Below are 25886 nucleotides of genomic sequence, written 5' to 3' on the forward strand. Positions count from 1 at the left end.
GTAAATTTGGATAACCCTGTACAGTGGTAGCCATGTTAGTCACTTCTGGATGTGCTTCGGACAGCAATCGCAATGTCCATATATATGGTACTGTCACTCATGTCAGATAACACTTATCAATATTTATTACACGTATTGTGTTCTGAGTTGTGTTTATTTGTAATTATGTGGTCAAATACGTATTAAGTAAACTCCAAACCGTAAAGTAAACGGTGAACGTTTAATATGTAAATATTAGAACTTATCAAATATAATAATTAAACAAAAATGAGGGTGCGAAGGGCCATAGCCTTAGTAGGTGTTTTTCTAATTTTTTTGGCATGTTTTATGATTTACGTAGCAATGGACATGACTGTATTTCCCAATCGCAGAACTTCCATACACGAAGAATACCAAGAGGTAAAACTCGTCATCCTATCTCCTCAAAATACCCGGACGTATTATTTCAGAATAAATGGTTACACTTTGAAGATCGTCTAAAGCAGTTGGAAAGCGATTTAAACAAACACCACGAAGAAGTGGGGGAAATTAAGGAAGCCATAAAAGTTTTGGTTCCGGCAACCAATACCACTCCAAAGTTAGTTAAAAAAGACGGTTTCAAAGTAGAGCATTTGGTTAGTAAGATCCCGTCTTCGGAGATTATTTTTGATGCGACTTGTCCATTCCAAGTGAATACTAATCCAAAAACTGACATTCAGGTATGAATTTACAGACTAGAGTGTTTTGTTATTACTTGTGTACTTTGCAGATGTTAGAATTATATAAGAAATTATCCTTTGATAATCCAGATGGAGGGGTTTGGAAACAGGGATGGAACATAGAAATTAATCCGTCAGATTGGAATAAGCAGCACAAACTTAAAGTGTTTGTTGTACCCCATTCGCACAATGATCCAGGTTGGATTAAAACAGTTGACGAATACTATCTATCACAAACAAAACATATTCTCAACAACATGATTACCAAACTTACCGGCGATCTTAGGAGAAAATTCATATGGGCTGAGATATCATATTTTTCAATGTGGTGGGACGATTTAGAACTCGCAGATCGCGAGAATGTTAAAAAGTATTAATTCTTCAATGTTAGAGTGTATACTGATTACAGTTCTTCTAGGCTTATTCATAATAACCAATTGGAAATTGTTACCGGCGGATGGGTTATGAACGATGAGGCAAATTCTCATTGGATTTCAATTTTGCATCAAATAACAGAGGGACATCAGTGGTTGGAACGGAATCTAAACTACACACCCAAAAGTCATTGGTCAATTGATCCATTTGGAATGAGTGCCACGCAACCATTTTTACTAAAAGAAATGGGATTGCAAAATATGCTAATACAAAGAGTACATTACTCAGTTAAAAAGCAGTTGGCTCGTGATACAAATTTAGAATTTCGGTGGAAGCAAGTGTGGGGTATGCTCTTGTTTCATTATTAGTACAATCATGGTCAAAAGTAATGTCCTCAGTTACCTAACTACTGATATCTGTTCCTCCATGATTTAGTTCAATCCCATTTTGAAACAAAGCTCAAGACATAATCGAGGGATATTACTTCGGATAATATTTTTGACTGTGATTGACATGTCTATTGACTATAACTAACAAAAATCACTACAAATAGTAACTCAAGTATTACTAGCAGTGGCACAACTTGAGCTAGAGTTGTGGGATTTGTTGGAGAGTAAACAATGTGACCAGACAATTCATAGGAAAAAAGATCCTTTTTCTGGTCAAAGAAGCATTTGTAAAGAATGCAAGACTTTATGATCCAGTTGCACAAACCAAAAAACAGTTGGTTGTTAAGACACGATTATTTTTGATCTGAGTATTAAGGCATTTGATTGGTTGTATAGTGGGTGTGTTTATACCATGATTGGGTAACAAAGGTATTAACCAATCACATCTCTCAATTCTAAATTCCGGATTACACTCCAATCAAATATGTTTGTACCCTATGTATATCATATAATAGTATGTTACAGGTAAGTATTGCAAAAAAATTAAAAATATGGTAGTGGAGAGTTTCAAACTATAATATGCTACGTACAGGGTCCAATTACACTTATTACGGAAACAAATTCCTCAAAAACTGGGGAGATATTAAGAAAAAAAATTTAAAAATCTGTAGATCAATAATGATGAAGCGTTTGCGGACCTATGTACGTATGTTTATGTGAACTTTTAGCCAAAAAATTAGTATTTGTATCAGTATTGACATCGTATTTAGGAATACACTGTATGTGAGAGTCTTGCAAGAATCTTAAAATGATCTTGAAAAATCTTATAGATATCCTAAGCGGATCTTAAGACTATTGTGAGAAGATCTTAGGATGGACTTCAGAAATTGAGATCTTCTTGAAATGCTCTTGACAATAATTTACATTCTCTTGAAGGAATTTTGAAAATCTTAAAAGAATTAAAGAAACTTGAATTTTTAGAAAATTTTAATAGAATCATGAGAAAATTTTGAGGGGTTTTTAAAGGAATCTTGATCTGGAGGGAACAATTTTAAGACGATTATGGGTAATCAGTTTTGGCAAGTACAAAAAAGTGTTCAGGTTTTCGTCCTCTCTACTGTCCAAATATTTTGGCATACTTGTTATAGTCCGTATACAGTAGGCGCTTGGTAATCTGGCACCCACATTTTTTCTCCTATGCCGGATTAGGGGATTTGTATGGAATATCATTTTTTATATTTTTTACATCCTACATGTACTATGTGCAAAATAAGTAGATTCCTACAGCTAAATGCCGGTTTACCAGGGGGGGGGGGCGCCGGATTACCAAGCGCTTGATGTACTTACATGATGTATTCTGTTAATATTGTAACAGTAAAAATCAGTCGTTTCTGCATTACAGATAATCTGGGAACAACTGAAATATTTACCCAATTGATGCCATTTTATTCATACGACGTTCCGCATACATGCGGGCCTGACCCGAAAATTTGTTGTCAGTTTGATTTCAAACGTCTACCCGGACACGGGCTACACTGCCCTTGGAAGATAGCTCCTCAACAAATAACCGACAATAATGTAGCACAAAAGTAATCATCCATACAGTTTGTGTCCTCACTAAATGTTCACTTTTAGAGCTGAGCTACTGTTGGATCAGTATCGTAAAAAGTCCATGCTGTACAAATCCAACGTACTGCTGATACCGTTGGGTGATGATTTCCGTTTCAGTCACTTAACAGAATGGGACGTTCAGTATGAAAACTATCAAAAGTTGTTCGATCACATGAATTCTAATCCCAAAATGTTCGTGCAGGTACTGAACTACCAATTCTTTATTTTGTATTATAATAATGACTATAGATACAATTCGGCACATTAACTGACTATTTCAATGCTGTACATGCAGAGAAGGGTTATGATCACTTTCCGTCGCTGTCCGGCGATTTCTTCACATATGCAGATCGAGGCGACCATTATTGGAGCGGTTATTTCACTTCCAGACCATTTTATAAACGAATGGACAGAGTGTTATTATCTTACATTAGGTAAAACTAACTTGCTGCATTTTGATATTAATTTTTTACCCATTTAGAGCTGCCGAAATTATACTAACATTGGCGCACTTAAGTGAACAACCTAGCAGTAATGGAATCGCAAGCGAGCAGGGTGGTTTTGGTAAAATCATGTCAAATGCCCGGAGAGAACTCGCTTTGTTTCAGCATCATGATGGTATAACGGGTACAGCAAAAGACTATGTTGTCGTCGATTATGGCACGAGGTGAGTTCTTTCCTAGGGGGAATCAACTTTGAATTTTTGGTGTACACCCCTTTGAATTAATTTGAATTAAACGTGAATTAATTTGAATTAACGTGAATTAATTTGAATTAACGCGAATTAATTTGAATTAACGTGTATTAATTTGAATTAACATGAATTAATTTGAATTAACGTGAATTAATGTGAATTAATTGGAATTAACGCGAATTAATTTGAATTAACGCGAATTAATTTGAATTAACGTGTATTAATTTGAATTAACGTGCATTCATTTGAAATAACGTGAATTAATTTGATTTGAATTAACGTGAATTAATGTGAATTTATTTGAATTAACGTGAATTAATTTGAATTAAGGTGAATTAATTTAAATTTGAATTTTTGGTGTACACAAAAAATGGTACTTGTTTCCCCCTAGGTTCTTTCCATCTTCATGGTGACTGTCTTGCAGAATGTTGAAAGCGATTCAGGACTGTCAAAAGATACTACAGCACTCTACCAATTTCTTACTCACGGGAAGTCGGAGCGACATTACTAAAAATGACGTGATACACTACAATGTTGATGATGTTCGGCATAGCCATGATAAGTTAAGTGAACGGCACACTATCACAATAGGACCAGAACTTAGCATTAAAAAACTGGTAATTTTTAACCCATTACCGTACGCAAGACGCGAAATTGTCTCATTCCTGGTATCCACACCATTTCTAGAGGTAAACTATTCACTTGCACGATAATATGTGCGTACAAAGTTGGTTTTAGGTACTAAATTTCAAAGGCAAAAAAATTAAATGTCAAATTTCTCCAGTATTCGAGTATGGTTCCATGTCAAATTCAAAGTATAAGTTGTTCTTTATCGCAAATATTCCCGCATTTGCTTTAGTTTCTTACACAATTAATGCGATCATGGAACATGAGGTTCCAAAGTAAGGCGATTGTTATAAAATTATGCTTTCTACAGTAGCAATTGCAGGGAAACCGTACATTCCACAATTAAGATTTTTAATCAATACGCTGAGGTGAAGTCTCCAACGGGCTTCCCGAAAATACAAGTCTCTCCCAGTGCCAGTGAGTTTGTCTTGCAGAATGCTCGAATATCAGCCGCATTCAGTAGTTTGGGACTTTTGAAAGCTATAAAGGTAGCCACAGTTACTACACCTGTACATTTAGATTTTGTCAAGTAAGTGTATATATTTGAAATTCCTTTAAGTTTTCATAAATTTAAACAGATACGGCGCCAGGTACGGCGAAGAGAGGAGTGGGGCTTATCTATTCCTTCCCGATCGTGACGCATCTCCAATAGCGATTGAAAATACCGTTGTAAAAGTTGTCGAAGGTCCATTAGTTTCGTTTGTTAGTGTACAGCTGCCTAATGTTCACCACACCACCACTCTTTACAACACGCCAGGTATGTCATTGACAATTGACTGTTGAAATTAATTCTTAGTTTTTAGGAGCCGATGGTCTTGGTCTGGAGATTCAAAATTTAGTTGACATAGAACGGACTTCCAATTTTGAAATCGCAATGCGATTATCCACAAATATTAACAGTACAAATGAATACTTTACAGACTTAAATGGATATCAGGTAACTCATGCGAGGTGTCTCACTTAAATTGAAAATTGAACTTTGAAATCTGAACGAATTGATTAGTCAGTAAAAATTGACCTGATTAATAGTTTATGGCTGGTCATTTCTATGTTAGCTTTCTCCGGATATTTTCCTGAAAGGTTTGTTCCTGTGGAAATTAATTATCAGATAAATTAACAGTAATAACCTTTTAAGTATTTAATTTTGAAGGTGAAATTTTAAATTTAAATTTCAAGTTTTAAATATTATTGTGTATAATCCAGCCTTCATTTATTTGTTACTGATTTTTTTCCACCAACATTTTTTTAGTGCATTTTCCAAGGAAGTTGGGTGTGCTATTGCAGTCACTTTTTCTGTCCGTCCAAAGACTTCACAGGTTTTCAGTACATTTAGTTTTTGGCATTTGGTAGCTCTGTCACCTGTGTCATGAAAAATCTTGATGATTAATGTGCGCATGCACACAGGGCCGTATCTAGGCGGTGGCGAAGTGGGCGCCCGCCAAGGGCGCAGCTACCGGGGAGGCGCAAAATTGATCATGAAAAAATTTCTTTTAACATTAGTGTACCTATTAGGAAAAAAATCAGTTTATTTAAACAAATGTTATTCCAGATTGTTAATACTGTACATACTGCGACTGTGAATAGCTGGGTCGTTACAAAGTGATATTACCTTCATCTCTGCCCTTCCCCCCTTTTGCCTCCTTATGGCAATGTAATATATACAGTGTGTCCAATTTAAGAAGGACAAGCAAGTCAAATGATATTTTCAAAATTTGTAAATTCCGATCAGTTCCGAAAAAAAACGAAATTAATCATATTCGGTTTTATTTTTTGGCGGCCCTGTTTGAAAATATACCAAAAAACAAATAACACTTCCTCATAGGAACTTTTTAAGCTGTACAATTGGCGTCTTTGAGAAACCATCAACAACAATGTATGGCACAATAAGATTTTTTATAACCTATATCATTTAAAGGAACAATCAATGAATTATTTTGATATTTTGTCAACGCCTACTACAGTAAAATGTTAAAAATTATTTATTATTTAGCTCAGAAAAATGGCTTGTTACTAAATTTTTAACATTTTTGGTTTAGTAGACGTTGACAAAATGTCAAAATAATTTGTTCTTCTAAATGACATATTGTACCATACATAATTGTATCCGTAATCAAAAATGCTACTCAATACATTATGTACTTTTTTCCGATCCATATAAAAATAGGAAGTTGATGATGGTTTGTCAAAGACGAAACGTCACAGCGAAAATCTTGTAAAATGGTGAGCTTAAAAAGTTACTTTTGGTTTTTTTTTATGTCTTCGAAACTGATCGGAATTTCCGCATTTTTAAAACATCGTTTTATTAAGTCCTAAAATGCGCAACTCTTTCTAATTTAACCGACTGTGTACTTCTTATGGTTTCCGATGTGTCCATGATGTTCATTCTTATCTTGGACACACTGTATTTTGTAATCTTTTCTCCATGTTTTAAAGAAGCGAAATTCTCGGATGAAAAAGATTCAAACCTTGAACTTGAGAAAATTTTCGGAGGTTTTTGTTGGGGGGTATTTCATACCCCCACGCGCAGGTGGGGGGGGGGGGCGCAAACTTGAAGTGCCGCCAAGGCGTGGTCATATCTAGTTACGGCCCTGCATGCACAGACTGCGGAATGTCAACTTTCTTCTTGAAATATTTTTACTATAAATGCGTCTAGTAAAGGCAAACATATCGCATATCGTAAAAATCAGATGTGCGCATGCAATACCGGAAGTGGCACCGCTTCCATAAATTCCGGAATTAGCGCCATGTTGTTTTTAGGATTTAGATTTTTGTCAAAAAAATTGCAAGGGTCCATTCAAAAATTCATATCTCTTAGGATTTTTTTCAGTGACTGTCAAAAGTCTTGAAAAAGTGTCCAAGGTTGCTGCGATTTTTCAAAGTTAGCAATCAAAAAATGTCAAAAACCCAAATTTCTAATGCCAGAAATGAATGTAGAGTTAAATTTTAGGGCCCTTTTATTAACATTCTGTATGCCTATATTCGGTAGTTTTTGAGTTATTGGCATAAATAATAAACAAATCAAAAACAACACAAAGTGGATAATGACCCATATAGTGAAAATTGGACGAGATAATTTGAACACTAAAATAACATTGTTTCACATTTGATTCGAAGGACATTCCAAATAAAACGATTGCTTCAAAAGCCAAAAATAAGAATATTTCTTTAAAAATTGCCATTTTTGAGAGCCAATAGAAACCTAAAAACAATTTTGCCTGAAAAATTATTTTACCTTACTGCTATAAGAACAATCAAATCTGAACAACTGAAATATAACAATAGCAAGAAATTCACGACTCACAAACATGATAGTCAATTTTTAAATTTTTGTACTAATTATAATTTTCCATTTTAAAAATACTTAACATTTGTAGATTCTCCGCCGCATACGTTTCTCAAAACTCCCATTACAAGCAAATTATTATCCGATGCCAGCAATGGCGTACATCGAGGACAAAAATGTCAGATTGACAGTGGTAACGGGTACACCGTTAGGTTGTGGGTCCCTGCGTGAAGGGCAGATTGAGGTTATGATGGATCGTAAACTGAATCAAGACGATCATTTAGGTTTAGGACAAGGTGTCACGGATAACCATCCGACGGAACACATTTTTAGAATTATTTTGGAGAAGAAGACTCATAAATGTGAAACGACTGCCGATAATCATCCCTCAGGTTTTCCATCGCTGTCGGCGCACGTCGCGTCGCAGTCGCTCTTAAATCCTTTGATTCGTATGTTGAAAAATGATGAGGATGAAACGGATCCGACACCTGCGTATCTCCCAGTTACTCACGATTTTGGTGTAGATTTCACAGTGCCCAGCTTAAGAACGGGCATTGAAGTGAACGGGAAGGAATATGTGGGTGTCATTGTCCAGCGTCAACATTTGGACGTTTGTTTTAGTGATAGGGTACTACTGCAGCAATTTCCTTTAAGTCACGGAACGGTAAGATTTTTCTTATAGGGAAACTCTGATCTTATTCAGTTTTTTAGGTGAATCTCAAATCGTTACTTCCCCCACTTCCTGAGGGTGTGGCGTTGCATAAATCTCTTCTGTCATTTTTAAATATTGGCAGTAAAATATTATTAAATAGCGACATAGAAATGTGTCCGATGGATATTCAAGCATATGTTCTGGATAGGTGAAATGCTAAATCTTCTCATTTTTTCCACACGGTTACTGTTAAGTTAATTTAATTGTTGATCTGATTTTTGAAGCTTAATTTGATAATGGTAGCAAACACAGTAATTCTGTTCGTACCAAAATAGACGCTCTCATTACTAATTAATGAATCACAATTTTTTGTTTGTGATTTTTTAGTACAAATTAGTTAATCACGATATAGATTAACAATAATTAAGCTTAAGCTCACTAGTTTTGTTTGTGATATTAAAGTAAACACATATCGTGATTTGTAAATATCGATTACCTTGTAGTTTGGTGTTAATAAGTAGGATATTTACATATGGATCCTGTTTGTAAATAGTCAATAGTTCTGTAACCAAATAGTAAGGTCGTGCACTCTACACATGTGACACATGCTTTGAAAAAGCGCAACCAACCACAACAGGGTGTCTTATGGATAAACTTTAAATTTGATGTAAAAGACTGTTTTTTATGTGAATTTTTAATGCTTTGTAATTTGCGGACAAACAATTTAAATTAAACGGTGTCACGTTTTGTATATAAATACAATTGTTAAACCGTTCCGATCCACGTATTGCAACTCAAAGTTTCCATATTTTCCTTTTAATAATAGCAATTACATCTTCATCCAAAATTGAATCCACATAATCCTGAAGTAATTTTTGATCGTTATTCAGACACACAACTTCTTTGATTTCTGCAGCTTCTTTTCGTTGATCTGCAATTACTTCTTTGAACTGTTCACTGGATAAACATTCAACAACAGTAATATATTTCGACTTCTTAATTATCTTGTCACAATCGATACTCGCTACTTTCTCTTGTTGCTTGCAGTACTTTTTACACACTTCAGTTAGGGAAATTGCTTCCATCAAGTTTTGTTGTAGTGGCACCTGAAATGAATGTTGTGAATCCTTGGTTTGTTAAAACAAAATAGTCTTTTCAAATACAAAAATAGTCGAACCTCGATAATTCGGTCTAATTGAGACCAGAGAACCGACTTGGCATGGTGATGACCTTGGTATGGGAACTGTACAGTTGGTGCAGTTTGATGTAGGCCAGCGCCCATCGCGTCAACAAACACAAGTTAAAGAGATCCAAAATATCGAGGTTCTACTGTAATAGTACAATTATTTTATATTATTTTCAATGTTATGCAATGATAGCTCGTTAAAAAGAGAATTAAAAAATCTATTAAGTAATCTAAATATCCAATATGGCGTCTATTTAACTTTAGGAAGTTTGTAAATGTTCCTCAAAAGTAGCCATCTTGAATTTTTTTTGACCTAAATTCTAAATTAAGACTTTCATATAAAAACTAATCAAAATCAAATTATAATTGAAATTTCTAATTTCTAAACCAGTAAATAAATTTCGAATTGAGTGGTGATATTTTCATGAGTCAAGGCCCATATACATTTTGGAGGGATGAAAGAAAATAGTGCATATTTTGGGGTTTTTGTTCTACGATAGATTAGCATTTTATTAACTTTTTAAACCATTTTTATTACAAAACAAGTTTCCAGTGGTAGTAATTGCAACAATTATATTTTTATTTATAAATTATAAAGATAAACAAATAATAAATCAAATAAAATAAAAATTATAAAATAGAAACAGAAAAAAAGAAAACAAAAAAAAATAAAAAAAAACAAAGAATAAAAAAATAAATAACATACAAAAAAAATATGGCGCCCCCGTTTGTCAAATTATAAAACGTCAGCGGTGTTCAATTCAGCATTAATGTAAATGCAAGCTGTTTAAATAGTTTGAATTAAATTAATTTTTTTAGGCATTATTTAATTTTTGTGCATTTTTGACATGTTTTCATGCATATCCTCTGGTCCGGTAATGAGTGCTTACTTGCTGATATTCCAATTTGCTAATGCAAATTAAATTGCTCAGTTAGAGGGAGAAAAAAGGTAAAACCAAAAATTAGAACCCCAAGGGTATTTTCACACAGTAAAAGTAGAGTGCCTGTTTACTGTATGTGTCGATGTCGATGTGAATCAATCAAACCACATACAACACTCCTGCAGTGTAACCTTACCTGCGGATTTATAATTAGCAAACGTTTTTCAGGTTCAATTGAATTCACGAATTGTGACACGAGCATTTGCACAATTGCTTCACTTACACGTTCTTCATTATCTATAGGCTACAAACGATTAATGCATTACAGTTTTAGTTCTTTTTTCCTTACCAAGTCCACCCACATATTTATGCTAATTGCAATTTCAAGATTCTCTACAAAATGCCACCATCTATGAGGTACGATTAGTACGTCGCCAGGATTTAAGGTGATAGATCTACAATCAGAAACACCTAAGACGTTACATCAGCGCACCCATTGCTCGTATTACTGTCAAATTCATCGCCGCGAGGGCTAAACATATTAATCTTGGAGTAGATGCTGGATTCTTCGTATGGAATTCTAGTTCTTTGTAAATTTTCGCCGGAAGGGAACAAAAGCCAGCGTTTTCTGAAATAAGCAACTAGTGAATTAAAATAAAATGACATTGATATGGGACCAGGAGCCTGTAACACAAGCCATATAGAATATATTTTACAATTACAACTCAGAGTTACAGGCAGAGTGTAACTTGTTACAATTGTAGTTTGGGTTACAGGCCCCCTGGTCTTCCATGTAATTTGTAATTTTGACAAAAAACAAAAATTGTAGAAAAACACGTCCCTAGATGGCTAGGGTCAAGTTTAATGGAAGGTTTATTGTGGTCGTAGCATTTATTTGTTCACGCCCAGTAACCCCTCCCCCTCTGCTGGTATAGACCAGCAATACAATTTGAAAGTACCGACATTCTCTTGGCTCTATAAACACTAGAGAGTATTCTGACTATATACTTGTTAAATATGGAATTTGTTACATCCCAATTTTCAATTAGAATATGCCACTACTACACCTATTGGTTACATGCATAGTTAAAATAATAACGAAAGAAGTAGGATCAGATAGCATTAATTGTTTGCTTGCAAGTTGATTTATACACTTAATAGGTTTGTGGTACCTCCCATAAATTTGTGCGACAATGTTGCAACCGTAGGTATCAATGTGCATGGGCGTATGTGCACCCTTTGAACCCAACCAAAAGGTGCTATCCTCAACGCCACGCTCCGGAAAGCCAAACTTGTCCCATGAAATATGCTGCAAAAGTTGAATTGCTTAAAACTCACATCCAGGAGCTATCTCTACCTTACGAAGCTCATTAACGTTTCGAAACCAATCCTTAAGGTACTTGTAATCGAAATATAACCATTTATTAGGAGTCTCCTGAACGAATGTCAGAAATTCGTCAAACGATAGTTGTACAGTCTTTGTACTGTTTTCGAATTGCGGCCACTGAAACAAATGGTTCAGTTTTTGATCTGTCGGAATTGATTTTACATCTGTGTGAGTGTAGATGCCCTGTCGAAATTGTAAAGGTTGGGTTCCTAGGATTTCTTTCCATCGATGTAGATCCCACTGCAGTATCTCCCAATTTAAAAGATTCCTTATAAGTAGGGGCTTTGTTGTACTTTTTATTAAGTCTCGAATACTGTTGGGATCCATGTGAAAATTTTGAAAAATTGCTCTCTAATTGCAAATGTGTTTTGTTTACCAATGTACAGGTTATGTACTGTGGATGGTGGTTTGTCTCATTGAAGAAAAATGGATTATACCCAAGCAATTTGTAAAATGCTTATATTTTGAAGCGGAATTTAGTAATGAAATCTTGATAAACATCAAAGTAAACAATACTCTTTGTAAACATTTATATTGACACAGGGATTATATGCAAATGTGGGTCTGCACTACACTAGTGTTTTGTGGCTTGCATAACAGTCAGGTGGCACGCATCCATCACACAAGTTGATTTTGATAGGTAATTATGAGTGAATCCTATTGTTGTACCTATTTATAGGTGAATCTATGTTTTCAGAGTAATTGAGGGATAGAAAAATATGCAAGCTGTACCTACACCTAGAAGTGTAATAGAATTCTGTATGCAGGACACTGCTGCAGGCATGGGCACGAAGGTTTAGTTTAGGGTCCTGGTTCCGAGGGACTCCACTACTCCAGGCGCCAAAAACACAACAGACCAACAGACAGATGTAGGTAAGTACACTTCTGGATTTCGAGCAAAGGGCTAATTCACGTCTACACACCCATAGGTCTTCTTTTTGGGCCCTTGGTACTCACTGCGCTGAAAGCCGGGTGTTCCTATTTCGGCATAGCAGGCGCAGGTTTCTTATTCATACTCCTGTACAACGTGCGCGATGGGTCCTGTGATGGCACCCTCCCCTTCCCGCGTGGCGGCGATTGAAAATACTTTACAAGGTGAGTCTTATTTGTTGACTTTTTTGGGGCAATATTAGACTAAAGTTAAAAAACATTCTAGTGCAAGCTACCTATTAATAAGTACTACAGGATTTCGGCTATCTTTAATAATTAATTATGTGTATAATTAGATACTTCCAAATTTCAATTGGCCCGTGAATCAGTCCACCAAAGATATACCTATGTAAGGTACAAGAAGGTACATATAAATGCACCTGTAGTCCTGTACCCTTTCCATTCCACCTTTTTACTAGTTAAAGTAAGCTATTGTGAATATTCTAGACAATTTAGCAAGCAGTTTGTTATTGCTATAAATAAAGCTTGGTTTTAGAATGAGCTTTAAATTTGATGTGGGAACCTATGTCCTAACGCTCCCTATTATGTTAAAAATTGTTGAAACATTATCCAACGTCGATTAGGCCTAAATAGTCCTAGTTCCCAGGGTATGTTGTAGGTAGAGAATATTGTAAACAATTAGAAATTAATACTGCCAGGCCAGACACTAAATCGAAGGCCAAAAACACAACCTTATACTGACAGTCTTAGACTTGATTTTTTTATGTATGATATTTAGGGGGCTATTTTACTATGTTTTGTAAGCTGCCAGACCAATCGTAGGGGCCTAATCGTATTTATAGTGCCATCGGCCGTGAGTAAGAGCGAAAGATCACTATACGTGCGCTTATTGAGTGTGAGCGAGATAACTATACATATGTGCAGGGCCGGATCTACATATTTTGCGCGTGTGGGCCCCTCAAAATCGCCCCCTATTCTCTTTGAAATTCGACGTGATCGTTTTTTGGGCTAATTTTTACGGCGGCCCGTGTAGCGTAGTTCAGTGGAAGCTCGACTGCGGTACAGGGTCCCTGGTTCGAATCCGGGTTCGGGCATGGTTATTTGTAAATGTATAGTGGGTTGGGTTGGTAGAGCAGCCTCGGCTGAAACCCCGCCCACTTAAAAATAAAGGCAAAAATAAAAAATAAATAAACTAGGTTTGCTTTTTCTGCGATTGGAATTTTTTTGTAGACTGCTAGTTAATAACTATGATCCCCGTATGTCCTCTTCCAATTGCCCATATTGCGGTACTGCTTACAGGGGCGGCGGGTCCAACATCTTTGCCTCGGTGCTATAGGTATTAGATTAGGGCGATGATTGTGAATATGATGTAAATAATTTGCATGGGGGCAATGGATCCTTAAGATCACCTTGCATGGGGACATGGGCCCCGTTGCCCCCCATAAGTCGCCGCCCCTGCTGCTATACTATACCAAAAGGGAACCACCGCCATCATGCGATCGGCAGCACTTTACCGCCAACCAGAAGCTGCCATTCTCATCTAATCTGTTGCCGCAGCGCTATGCAAAATGGAACCAACGAAACTGGACGATTCATTGGTATCTCTGTTCAACCCCCGTTTTTGAAAATACTTTGTTATCGCTAATGAACCCACTCGCGATCCCTATTTGTATGAAGCGGTACATATTAAATTTTAATCGGTCATGCCGGAATCTTAAACTCATTATTAAGAAGAAAAAACACAGACAAGGATAATTCTACCCTTTAATTCGTACATGAACCTATTTCACACAGTAGCCTAAGCCCAAAAGGCTTTTAATATTGAAAACCTAACTCGGAAGAAGCTTCCCATAACTCGCATTAACTTACTAGATCAAATTAAATTCGCACCCGCACCCACTAATGAGGATCGTAACACTGTAAGAAAAAGCCTGTATCCAAGGACGCCACCTACTATAGGTACCCGTACCCAGCTAAGAAGCGCTGGCCTTGACCCGGGGACAGAAATCACCCATGTTACACCCTTGAGTGAAGGTACCTTTTTTGACACAACGTGCCCCTGGAACTTGCTCTGGAAAAACTTCATAGTAGCGACTGCGGTGTAGCAAGGTGAAAAAGAACAGTTTTCCTGTAAAATGCCAAAAACTAAAAAAATGCACTTTTGGTGGTACCCTCCCCTGCCAGAGGGGGGCGGATGGCTCCTCTTCTAAAAATGTTTCTTTTGGTCCAATATACAATTGTTGTGTACGGTGGCTTGCTTTAATAATCAAACACCCTATAGTGGCATTTTTCGACTTGGTAAAACTATAGGACTATTTACCTGCAACAGTTTTAGTAGGTAGGTGGCCATACTAATATGCTTGTCCCCATAACTTTCCATCTTGGTACGCAGAGGGCGCTGCTCCCTTTAGTTATGCAGTTGTTGAGGGGATGAATGTAAGAGATTTCATCCTTCCCTCATCCCCCCTCCATATTCAATGATACTACGTACCATGTTTATTTGCATACCTATGCTGAAAAATTTGGAGGAAATTCGCTTGAAAATTGCCCATACCGATAGAGCGCCATTGGAAAGAAATGCGATCAACAAAATTGACATCTTTTGACAGATTGTTGCAAATAATAAAAAAAATTTACCATTTTGCGTTTATTTAAAATGTTTACTAAATAGGTACTTCACTAATTGTTTTAATAACCTACCAATTGCTTTTGGATAGTGTGTTTCTACTCTGACTTGTCTTTATTAGGGTATCTATTTCTTTTACCTGGTTTCATTATTTTTGTAAGTTTGCGCAAACCTTTCGCGTATTGTGTGTATTTTCAATGTAATACATTTATGATAAAGGCAATTTTTATAATGTTTATATCTGTAGGTCAGTTCAGTAGGTTATCAATAACGATAGCTAATTATGGGGACGTACGTAATTTACATAGTTAATTAAATCAATTAGACGATGCATTTTCATCAGTGACTCTTGATACCTCTACGTAATAAAGGGGCCTAAATAATGTTACCTCCTAGTGCTCCTTCTAGTGAAACTACATTTTTCCAAGTTGAGGACGAACCTGATAGTCCTCCTTCTTACCATGAAGCGATTAACATGAAACCAATTTCGCATCATAATACCTTCGTACAAAATTCAACTAATTACGGTGCGTGTCCGATTCCGGATCCACCACCTTATAGCCCGTGCCCTTCGCAAATTGGAAAAGTCACTCAATCTGGGATGCCTTTCAATTCTGCATCACCAAACGTTCTTCCGGTGAGTACGTACCTACGTAATTTGCCATTTTAACGGAGGGCTTTTAGGTGGCAACTTCAGTTCGGAAAAAATATGCCGCATACGGATTTTGTGTATTCTTTTTAATTATTGTCATGATTGCTGCATACTTAGGGAAACAGAGTGGGAAACACAATTATCATAATCGCCATAACTATGATTGGAATTTTTAACATCTACCTACTATTTTATTTAGATTATTAATCCATTATGGCTGTGCATAGATGTTATTGAAACTTTGCGGTGGCGCTTTAGGTAATGTCAAAGAGAATGTTGATATTGATGATGACCAATTAATGAATGACTTACCAAAAGGTAAAACATAAAAGGGTACTAAACATAAATATACTGAAACCAACACTAGCATAATAGAGGACAGTATAGGTACCGGCTATCAATTTTCAAAACGAGTATTTTCCCATATTATCAGTATAGTGTTGAGTCTCTTTAGTATTTTTTGGTACCACTAATAACGGGCGATCAAAAATGAGTTGCTGTCGAGTCGCCTTTGGAAGTTCAAGTTAAGTACGATTTCCCATGTAAACAAAAATTCCAAAGGCGACTCGACAGCAACTCATTTTTGATCGCATGATAGTATCCCTACGTATTTATAGTACTTATCAATGTATGATTTATCTTTTACATGTCATTATTTCTAATGATAATAACCTACATACGTTAAAAATATTTCTCTTTTATTGTATGATTCTGTATCGATATATTTTTTTTTCATAAAAGCACTACCTATATTTAGTAGTAGTTTTCTGAGAGACGCTGTCAGACCCTTTGACAGGCGAAAAAGTGAGTTCTGGCATTTCATGTGTTATATGGGTTTTTAATTAATATTGCTGAGCTCCCTCTAGTTGTATTGTTGGTATATATGGGTCTGTGGTGGTATAACTCAGCAATCCCTGAGTGGAGGAAACCGTCTATTTCTAATTTCTGTGTAGACTGAACATCCCCGATAGTTCCCAGGGTGTTCTCCTAGGCAAAGTGCACATTTTGCTTTGCTTCCGTCCCCTTTCTTCTTGGAACATATTCTGTAGTCATGGTTTCTAGCACATTTTACACATGGGTATCGTCTTGTGCAGTAGTTTTGGGTGACTCTGACACTGACATCTTTTACTTTGTGCCATTTTTTTATGATTGGTAGTAATGATAGTATTTAGTAGAGTGGTAATTTCGTAGATTTCTTTGTTTTTATCAGTTTGTTGTTTGAGATCGATAAAGAATAGGTTTAGTGGGGTCTTCTTGCGATGCTCAGCTCCAGTGATATTCATTAGGTACTTGGTGATCCAATGCCTCAAGAACTTCCTTTATATCCTTTTATCTGTGGAGTGGTGCAGATTTCTTATTACTACTCTGATTGGTTTGTCGTCAGGTAGGATGGATATGTGTCTAAATATGAATAATATAACTATTTTTTGTAACTAAATATGAAATAACATATTACTGTGTGCAATTGCAAACGTCACTAAGCCACCCACAAAACACCAGCTAACTCAATTAATTTCAATTACTCACAAAAAACAATTAACATGAAACTCTTAAAATCCAGGATTCCAGGATCGTCACTTGAACTCATTCTAATACGAAACTGGTCTTTTACACAAAACACAACTTTACTCTAAAATTGCTGTAATAAAAATCGGAAACAGTACCAGCGACAAATGCCACGCTACAAGCTCTCGATTGAAACAGGTTAAATAAAATCTCAATTGTAATGTCAATAATTCAAAAATCCAGTCTACACTGGAATTCCCAAACACTGACCTTGTTTAACTCTTCTAAACTCGACGGTGTCCATATTTCGAGTGCCACTATGGGGATCTCACTTATCTTAAGAGATAGAAAGTTGGTTAAATGGGGGCAAAGTTACCAATTTTCGTGCTGAATAAGAATCTGAAAAGAAATTTGGAATATCTTCAATAGTTTTGACGATCGCAAAAAACCGAAAATTTCTGATTTCCGTTTTTAATTTTTTTATGATAAACTAATCGTAGTAGACATTTCTAATTAACACATTATTGGGACACTTTTTAATGGAGATTTCAAATATGGCATCGTGGTTTTAATAACTTTCACGATGACGGAGTGGCAACTTTAGTTTTTCTTATGGGCGCCATTTTGAATTTTCACATTTTGTTTTTCCAACGCACTCTTCCCAAAAAATTAAAAAATGTATTTTCAGGAAAAATGTGATACTGAACCACCATGTGTGATATATCGTTGTAAAGAGAAAAAAAGACGTAATCTCAAAATGGGAAAATTCGAAATGGTGCCCATAAGAAAAACTCAAGTTGCAACGTGTTTCTCCGTCATCTCCATTAAAAAGTGTCCGAATAATGTGTTCATTAGGAATGTTTACGACGATTAGTTTATCATAAAAAATTAAAAACGAAAATCAGAAATTTTCGTTGTTTTGCGATATCTTCAAAACTATTCAAGATATTTCAAATTTCTTTTCAGATTCTTATTCAGCACGGAAATTTGCAACTTTGCCCCCATTTAACTAACTTTCTATCTCTTAAAGTGGGATCCCCATAGTGGCACTCGAAAAATGGACACCGTGTATACTTTGCTATAGTTTCTATAGCTTAGAACGCCGCGATTGACTATTTCTACACAAAACTTGCTTGAGTACACCAGAATTTATCAGAGTGTTTCAAAAACAAAATAACACCTTGCGCTGCCAATTTGTACGGGTTCTGTACTGTACTCCACCTCCGCCAAAGTAGCACAAGAAAAATCATCCGGCACCTTCCACTTGTTCCCGCGAAAGTATATCTTCGGATTTTCTCCGAGAACATCAATTTCCCTCTCCTTTCATGTTTCTAAATCGACAACCCTTATGATACGAACCCTTTTCTACGAATCAAAAAATTCCCCCATTCAGCAGAATCCCACACACTTAATTATAGCGCAACAACCAGATAACAGCGCTTGCGCCGTAAACTGAAATTTTCTTGTAACCTTAGCCAATCACGTCGTATCCTACGACTCTAATGCCGTGCGCCTTAACCTTTCAACGAACAATTAAAAAGTCAGGACAATACTGGAAAGTACCGTTACATCTCCCCCCTTAGGTGAGAGGAAACGCAAGAAATCGTAATTTGCACCAGATATTAATATTATCAATATATGATACAAAAAATTCAAATGCCGTCAGATGAGGATAGTTAAAACCTGACATGAAAACCTTTGAATTCACTCGTAGGTATAGAGAACCGATTGCTTATCTGTTAAACAAATTGCAATTCGTTACTAAAGGAAGAGATAAAACGTAAAAAGCGCAATGCAAATGCTGGCTAATGTTTTACGAAGGGCCATGCACCTGCTTTTTTACAGTTTACAATTACAGTCCAAAAAAAATTCTGAATCAATTGTTCACGGAGGGTAAATATAGGTGGAAAATTTGGCGCAATATCTGCAATGTACAAAAATTAACAATCCGAGGAAATAACTCTTGAATTTGAATAATCTAAATCTGACTAATCTAATACAAAATTTGGTATGCTCACAAAAGTAGCCAACTCAAATAGATTTAAAAGCAATTCCACTACTTTCCCATTTGTGAAAAATAAGATTCTTCAATTCAGAAGGTATCTGGAGGTCCTGGATACGGTAACCTTAGACTGAAGTTGTATGTCGAGATGAGGATGGAAAAACACTTGCAAATACTTTTTTTATTCAATTTTTGTAAAAAATTTCCATAATATGAAAGCAGTACCGAGTAACAGTACGGCACTTACGCACACTACAGCTACTAGGATTCCTGCATTTGACTCAGCTTTAACGACGGGAGGAAGTGGAGATGTCTTCGTGCCTTCCTCCATTGCGTCCATACTATACATTCTGCCATATATTCCAAAAGTAAGCAAAGAATCTTCTGGAGACGTTAAGGCCATTTTAATCTTCACTTTAGAATCTGAAATCTTCGTTTCGCAATAAACATAATCAGAAATTGGTGTTAAGTCCGCTTTTAATGTTGAGGGTTGATTATGCGTGTCATTTGTTATATCGACAATGGTTTGTATTTCAATACTTTCAAATTTGGTAGATTTCTGTGATGTATTAGTTCGAAATCCGCAGGATTCCTCAGTTTCATTGAGACAAGCAATTAAGGCACACGTTCTGATGGCTCCAAGCACGTTACTTCCAAAGGGACTCAAGCCCTTGTAAATCGCTATTCTGAAATTCTGTACACGTTATTTTTAGTTGTTTTAACTGAACCCACCTGTGTCCATAGTCTGCCGTGGTTACTGAAGAACTGTCGACAGTTATATTGAAAAAGCAGCAGAAGTCTTCGTTATCGGTGCAGATGCGCGTTTGTGTTTTCCCTTGTTTTCCAAGTGGTTCGTAAATGTAACCTTTGGTACCGTCGCGATTTAATGGAAAATTGTCAATATCTGTATATTCCCCCTTCTGTAACGGTTTCTTAATCCCTTTGTTCAAGTTCTATAAGTTTAATGTATGCGCAAGCGGTCTATTAGCTTTCCTAGCTTACCTCACATGCGCCTATCGCTCTTTTCTGGATTATTGGAACATCGTTAACTAGCATTCTGCTTTCACGTTTATTCGTTATAAATGCTTCAGCAATACTCCCATCGCTTAGATAAATCGCACTACCGCCATCGGAATAGTAAGGTTCTTGTAAGGCCGACGCTAACATGTTGACTCCCTTTGATTTAGCATAGCCATGCTGAATACTTAATCCTAGAATAATTAGCTTTAATTTGTTCAAGCACGTTCAAGTCACACCTTGCAGAAAGGGGGTTTCTGAATACCAAGCCGTTGGAAATATAACGTCGGTCACCTCAGGATTTGACAATACTTCCATTGCAGGGTATCGGAACAGCAAATCAAAGCAAGTAAAAATACCAAACGTTACGTTGAAATCTGTTACAAAAGTAACTATTTTCCTGCCTGCCTTTAGAAACGGCTCTTGCGACAGGTTTATTTTTCGAAATCTACAAATACACTAAAAACCTGTTTATGGCTCTGTACATACTCCTACTTTGCTATAACTGCTCCAGATCTATCGAACACCACATTAGTATTATGAAAGTCTGTCTCCCCAGTGTCATTATTAAATTCCATTTCCGGCAGGTTCACCACTGTATAAATGGCATTAGCTCGCGCAGCACATGATAGATTTACTAAATGCTAAAAGAAACTACTTTAGTGGATCGTATGGTAGGTACATCGACATGCGTTACCTCTTTGCACATTTCGCATTTTAAATAATCGCATGGGGCGATGTTTTGGGTAGGATCAGGCACGTAAGTACCATATTTCGTTAATTCCGATGAATTTTTTTCTTCGGCAATATACATTGCATCTAGACCTACTATTCCATATTCGGGGAAAACTATTATGTCAGCATTCTGAAAGCATAAAACTGTTAATTATATAGGATAGTAATGGGCATGATGGTAGTGAAACTAATGATGATTATGGCGCACTCAAAATTATCTCAGAGAGTTTTTCGTATAAGTATCGCTGTGTGAAATGGCGTCACCTGAAACAAATCTTGGACATGAATAGAAAAATCTGAAATGAACACTCTATCTGGGTCGCACAAGGGATTCGAATAAACACACAATGCATTAATTGATAATGACAATAATTTATTCCGAAATACATGAAACAAAACTTGTTTGGACATATTCCATATTCCACCATAAGATACACTTCTTCGGCTTCAAATTAACCGGCAATGTCAATCTTCGAAGAAACGCGTCTAGCGTCCCCACTTACGTCGAAATAAGTCGCACATCGTAAAACACCTGCACCTTGTAACAACGACTAGAGCACAAATCTAAATAAACAACTTACAAGAGCGATAAAAACAAAAATTACGCAATTACAAACAATTCCAAAAAGGAAAAATAACACTGAGATAACAAATTCAAATACAGTAAATCAACTATGTGCTTATTTCGTAAATAATCCGCCAGATTTACATTTAATAAATTAAAATATTATCATATATAGGGTGTCTTGTTATTATATTTGGTGTGTTCACCGAAATATCGTCTACATGACGTTATTTACACCACAGTACTTATCGATTTTCGTATGACTTGGTCGAAACCTTGCCTTGATAGTGTAATGGGCTTCCTACTTTGTATCTAATTTTTGGTCTAATTGAACTGATTGATTAATTCCCGGATAGCGTTAAATGGAATGATGTTATACAACTAAAGACTCTTAGTGGAGAAACTGGTCGTTTCTCTTTTTTACTGGAAACTTATATTTCTCTGAATTTGGTTACTGCTTTTCTAATAATACTGATTTCAACGACTTTAAACTTCAATCCACAATCCAAGTCAAGTCATTTTTTCTTCGTATTATCTCGATTAATATCCTTGAACTAATAATAAGTTGAACCAATATAGACAACGAGCGACAAAGTTACTTCCGGGTGATGAGCTTTAACCAAAATTTCAATAGTTAGTCCCTTGACCATTGTCTATCTATACTGCAAACAGAATTGGAACATTTGAAACCGTTCACGAGTTATGAGGTACACAGATGAACGGACGGACAGAATCAATGAAATGTTCACAATAAGGACGTGAAAAATGAACAATACACTTTTTTAGCGCATTTTCCAACGATGTTGGGTGCGCTATTGCAGCCACTTTCTCTGTCCGTCCGTCTGTCCAAGGAATTAACTCCTACAGTTTTCAAGATATTTAGTTTGTTCTTTTTTTCAATTTATGGAAAATGCGCTGAAGTTACTCGCCTTAGGGCGAAAACCTTTATACTTGTTTAAACAATATCTCCCTAAGATGATTTTTTCGGACAATGATTCGGGAGTCGTCTTTTTTAGTGTCTATTATATAGCTACGCAACTGGTTATTCAGTCAAAGCGTCAGAACGCTATCAGATTTCACTGATAATTTAACTAACACTGTATAAAAGGAAAAAGTTTCTTCAAAGAGGACGGTACGAATTTATCCTTGAATTTGGCCAGCGTAATTGTACACGAGCGATACAATGAGTTCTATTATTTAGTCGGATTTAATTAATTGTTTTTTTTCGTGGGCACGAATAACGAATCACTCAAAGAAGAAAACTAAATGGTTAACAAAAAGGGGATCAATTCGTAGTTGGGTCAATAACAAAACAGGCTTCCGCCGAAAACAATGGAGCTATAATTGTTAAATGACTAATTACCAATCGGTTATATCTAAAACCAGTATGTAATCAAACGTTATATTAAGGAGTCGTCGAAAATAAAAATTATTTTAGAGCTCTAGTTGTAACGACCTTTTGAGCTCAGAAGAGCGATTTTTTCCCTTATCTCTAACAGATAACAACACAAACAAACAAACAAACAAGAATCAATAATTTGATTGACTTTACATTAGCAAAATTTTGACTCGCCAACGAATCGTCTGTACAGTCAGTTATAAACGTGACGTTAACTTTAAGAAAACTACTTTACGATGCACAAATACTATGAACAAATTCTTCGGAGTGACACAAATAACGTACACTTGAAATGTCTGTGGCCCTGCGTGATTGGTTTGTAAATCAATTTCAGACATACGGCTAAAACACTGTAACATCTATCAAGTGTGCAAAATCGATAAAATAACTTGTCTGAAATTGATTCACAAATTAAGTGTGGCTAAAAAATCGTAGATATCGGTTTCAAAAACTAATTTACAAGGCTCCATTGTCGTTGTTTGCTGTTTATGTATAGATAGGTTCCTATATTTTATTGTGACTATATTTAATTTAGTTTTGCATGTATAAACAAAATCATACAGTTGTCTAGTGTGTCCAGGAAAAATGGCAGGTTTTTAGGCAGAATTGAAAACCGGATTTGCCGAATCTTATCCTTTTTATTACGTAATAATCAACAAGTGACATTATAATATTATTATTATTATATTCTCTGCGCGGAAAAATTCAACTGTACGCAAGACCAAATTAAAGAAGGGGTAGGATTGTGCAGCAAGGGACAAACCGTGAACTCTAGCGACAAGAGAAAAAAGTAAGGTCAATGAAACCTATAACACTCTCTAGCGGCGAACCAAAGAACTAAGGTAATAACCAATTTAATACAGAACTAACATCTATTCTAAACGGATTACAAAGGAAATACATAGATGACGCAAGAATACTAAAATTAATAAAAATGTTTAAGCAGAAAAAAGCACGTTATAAATTAAAGATAAATCATTTTCGAATATAAAATTGTACATTTTGTTAACGTAATAGCGGGTGGATGCTAATGTTTTCCAAAGTGTTTAAAGAACTGCAAGGATTACAAAAAAGGTACTTCGTGTAAAAGAAATTCTTTTAAAGATTGCTTTTAAACACACTTATATACAGAAACGCTTATACTGGATCATTTTTTTAAATTAAAAAACCATCGAATAGGTCAGACATAACTAGAAAGATTTAGTTAACTTACAGGCGAGCGATTAGCCTCCATAAGCCCCGGAAATATTTGTTTACCGTTCCTCTGATTACAAATTCATCACACATGAATAATTTTCATACACGTACCGCAATTTATTATAAAGAGAAAACAATTTGAAAATCAAGGAGTCGGATTCCTTGGATACGCATGGGCCCCAAGCCATTTATCCCCGCGCGGATCTGCTGATTGCTATTCAGGAATAGATTGGAAATGAGTAGAAATGCATTTCTTATGGCCCCTTTAGATTTTCAAAGAAAATTGCATGATGCGTGGGCTACGTAAGAGCTAAAGGACTTTGGTGTTTACCTAGTGTCCGCGATAGGTAGATACTAATGGTGGTAAGTGGTCTAACCCATTATTTTCAGTACTTACAATAGGTTAATTAAAAGAGATTTATAATTAGAAACTGCATGTTTACAATGAACATCTGTCAAATTTCTCATTCATCTATTATGGTGAAAGCTGGAACATATGCCTCTAATTAACCTTGTGACAGTTTTTGTACCACAAATACACTTTTGAATAAATTTCAAAAAAGTAAATTTTTCATTCATGACAGGTAAAGATGTTCGATAAATAACTGGAATCAAAATACCTGACTGGATGCATTACGCATGAACTGTAGGTACTGGTCCACATTCTTCTTGAGCAAATCTTCAGGGTTGTCCTCATAAATGTGTAAGTAGTCAACAACCGCAGCGGTGTAGGAATTCTAAAATATTTATATTTTAACAGGTCATTAACAAAATCATTACATTAATTTAGATTCTCAGTCCTATTTTAAGATTAACGGAATGGGTTAGTAGATAAATGTTAATTAAAAATGTACATTTACCTACCCTGAAAGAGTAACATAAAGTGGCAGACGATAATGTAATTATAAATACAAAATAGTCACAACTGATCATCTTCGCGTTTAGTTATAAATTAAAGGTGTTTTTAATGCGTGTCTCCAAAAATATTTAACGTAGTGCGGAGAGGGGAAATTTACGCCTACTTGCGTAATATCCTAGGTATTGCCTACAAGTATGGGATATTTGATAAATGTTGTGGACCGTCACGGCCAACCTCTTTCCAAAAATTTGAAAATCCACGACAAAGAGAACACCAATGGAAACCCTAGAGAAAATAATAGACATGAAGCAATACGAACATATCAAACAAATAGCTATACCTATCGCAAAACTACTACAGAACTCCTGTGCCCGATTGAAGTGAACAACAATCCAACACGCTTCAATTAGCAACAATAGCAAAATTTTTTGGTACCATGTTCCACGCGCCTCTCAAACATATTTTATAAACCAGTTTATTTGCATTTATAGTATAGTATTAGTACAAAACGTATTTCCGCGTACTGAATACTAATTAATACACAAACAAATTACGCATTTATAATTTAATCTTTGAACCAATTATATTCGACGAAATTTATTGATAAGTGTCGTGGTGTTTACAATTGGAAACGTTGATACCAGACATTAAAGT

General features: G+C 35.8%; 4 protein-coding genes and 1 long non-coding RNA gene across 8 annotated transcripts; 3 read left to right on the plus strand and 2 right to left on the minus strand.

Moving 5' to 3' along the window:
• The first annotated feature begins 117 nt into the window (after positions 1-117).
• Positions 118-9080, plus strand: LOC116159269 (alpha-mannosidase 2). The gene is made up of 15 exons (XM_031472222.1): positions 118-399; positions 450-698; positions 749-1068; positions 1117-1418; positions 2865-3051; positions 3098-3275; positions 3323-3507; positions 3555-3740; positions 4192-4456; positions 4506-4669; positions 4717-4923; positions 4973-5151; positions 5198-5331; positions 7769-8341; positions 8389-9080. Exons 1-15 carry the CDS (start codon positions 268-270, stop codon positions 8539-8541), a joined length of 3414 nt encoding a protein of 1137 aa, XP_031328082.1. The 5' UTR covers positions 118-267; the 3' UTR covers positions 8542-9080.
• Positions 9081-9098: 18 nt separating this feature from the next.
• LOC116159272 (HSPB1-associated protein 1) lies at positions 9099-12322 on the minus strand. 2 transcript variants are annotated; one of them, XR_004142932.1, is made up of 8 exons: positions 11946-12320; positions 11754-11900; positions 11569-11705; positions 10906-11024; positions 10746-10867; positions 10593-10700; positions 9507-9658; positions 9298-9435 (listed from the first exon to the last, which is right to left on the minus strand). XR_004142932.1 is itself a non-coding variant. In XM_031472227.1 (7 exons), exons 1-7 carry the CDS (start codon positions 12108-12110, stop codon positions 9124-9126), a joined length of 1110 nt encoding a protein of 369 aa, XP_031328087.1. In that variant the 5' UTR covers positions 12111-12322; the 3' UTR covers positions 9099-9123. The 2 variants fall into 2 exon arrangements, 1 of the variants encoding a protein (XP_031328087.1); XM_031472227.1 differs by lacking the exon at positions 9507-9658 and having other exon boundaries at positions 9099-9435; positions 11946-12322.
• Positions 12303-12872, plus strand: LOC116159274. The gene is made up of 3 exons (XR_004142933.1): positions 12303-12423; positions 12481-12652; positions 12713-12872. It is a non-coding gene; the product is annotated as an uncharacterized LOC116159274 (long non-coding RNA).
• Positions 12873-15597: 2725 nt separating this feature from the next.
• On the plus strand, positions 15598-16704 carry LOC116160461. Its single transcript, XM_031473655.1, has 2 exons — positions 15598-15937; positions 15985-16704. Exons 1-2 carry the CDS (start codon positions 15683-15685, stop codon positions 16126-16128), a joined length of 399 nt encoding a protein of 132 aa, XP_031329515.1. The 5' UTR covers positions 15598-15682; the 3' UTR covers positions 16129-16704.
• Positions 16705-19613: 2909 nt separating this feature from the next.
• On the minus strand, positions 19614-25767 carry LOC116159180 (vanin-like protein 2). 3 transcript variants are annotated; one of them, XM_031472121.1, is made up of 10 exons: positions 25573-25767; positions 25467-25517; positions 25238-25418; positions 24994-25110; positions 21175-21342; positions 20973-21121; positions 20717-20925; positions 20463-20671; positions 20193-20413; positions 19614-20146 (listed from the first exon to the last, which is right to left on the minus strand). In XM_031472121.1, the coding sequence occupies exons 3-10, from the start codon at positions 25304-25306 to the stop codon at positions 19642-19644; spliced, it is 1647 nt and encodes a 548-aa protein (XP_031327981.1). In that variant the 5' UTR covers positions 25307-25418; positions 25467-25517; positions 25573-25767; the 3' UTR covers positions 19614-19641. The 3 variants fall into 3 exon arrangements, with proteins under 3 accessions (XP_031327981.1, XP_031327980.1, XP_031327982.1); XM_031472120.1 differs by having other exon boundaries at positions 25238-25517; XM_031472122.1 differs by having other exon boundaries at positions 20015-20154; positions 25238-25517.
• Positions 25768-25886: the final 119 nt, after the last annotated feature.

Source organism: Photinus pyralis, unplaced genomic scaffold, assembly GCF_008802855.1.
Source record: "Photinus pyralis isolate 1611_PpyrPB1 unplaced genomic scaffold, Ppyr1.3 Ppyr1.4_LG1, whole genome shotgun sequence".
Classification (NCBI taxonomy): Eukaryota; Metazoa; Arthropoda; class Insecta; order Coleoptera; family Lampyridae; genus Photinus; species Photinus pyralis.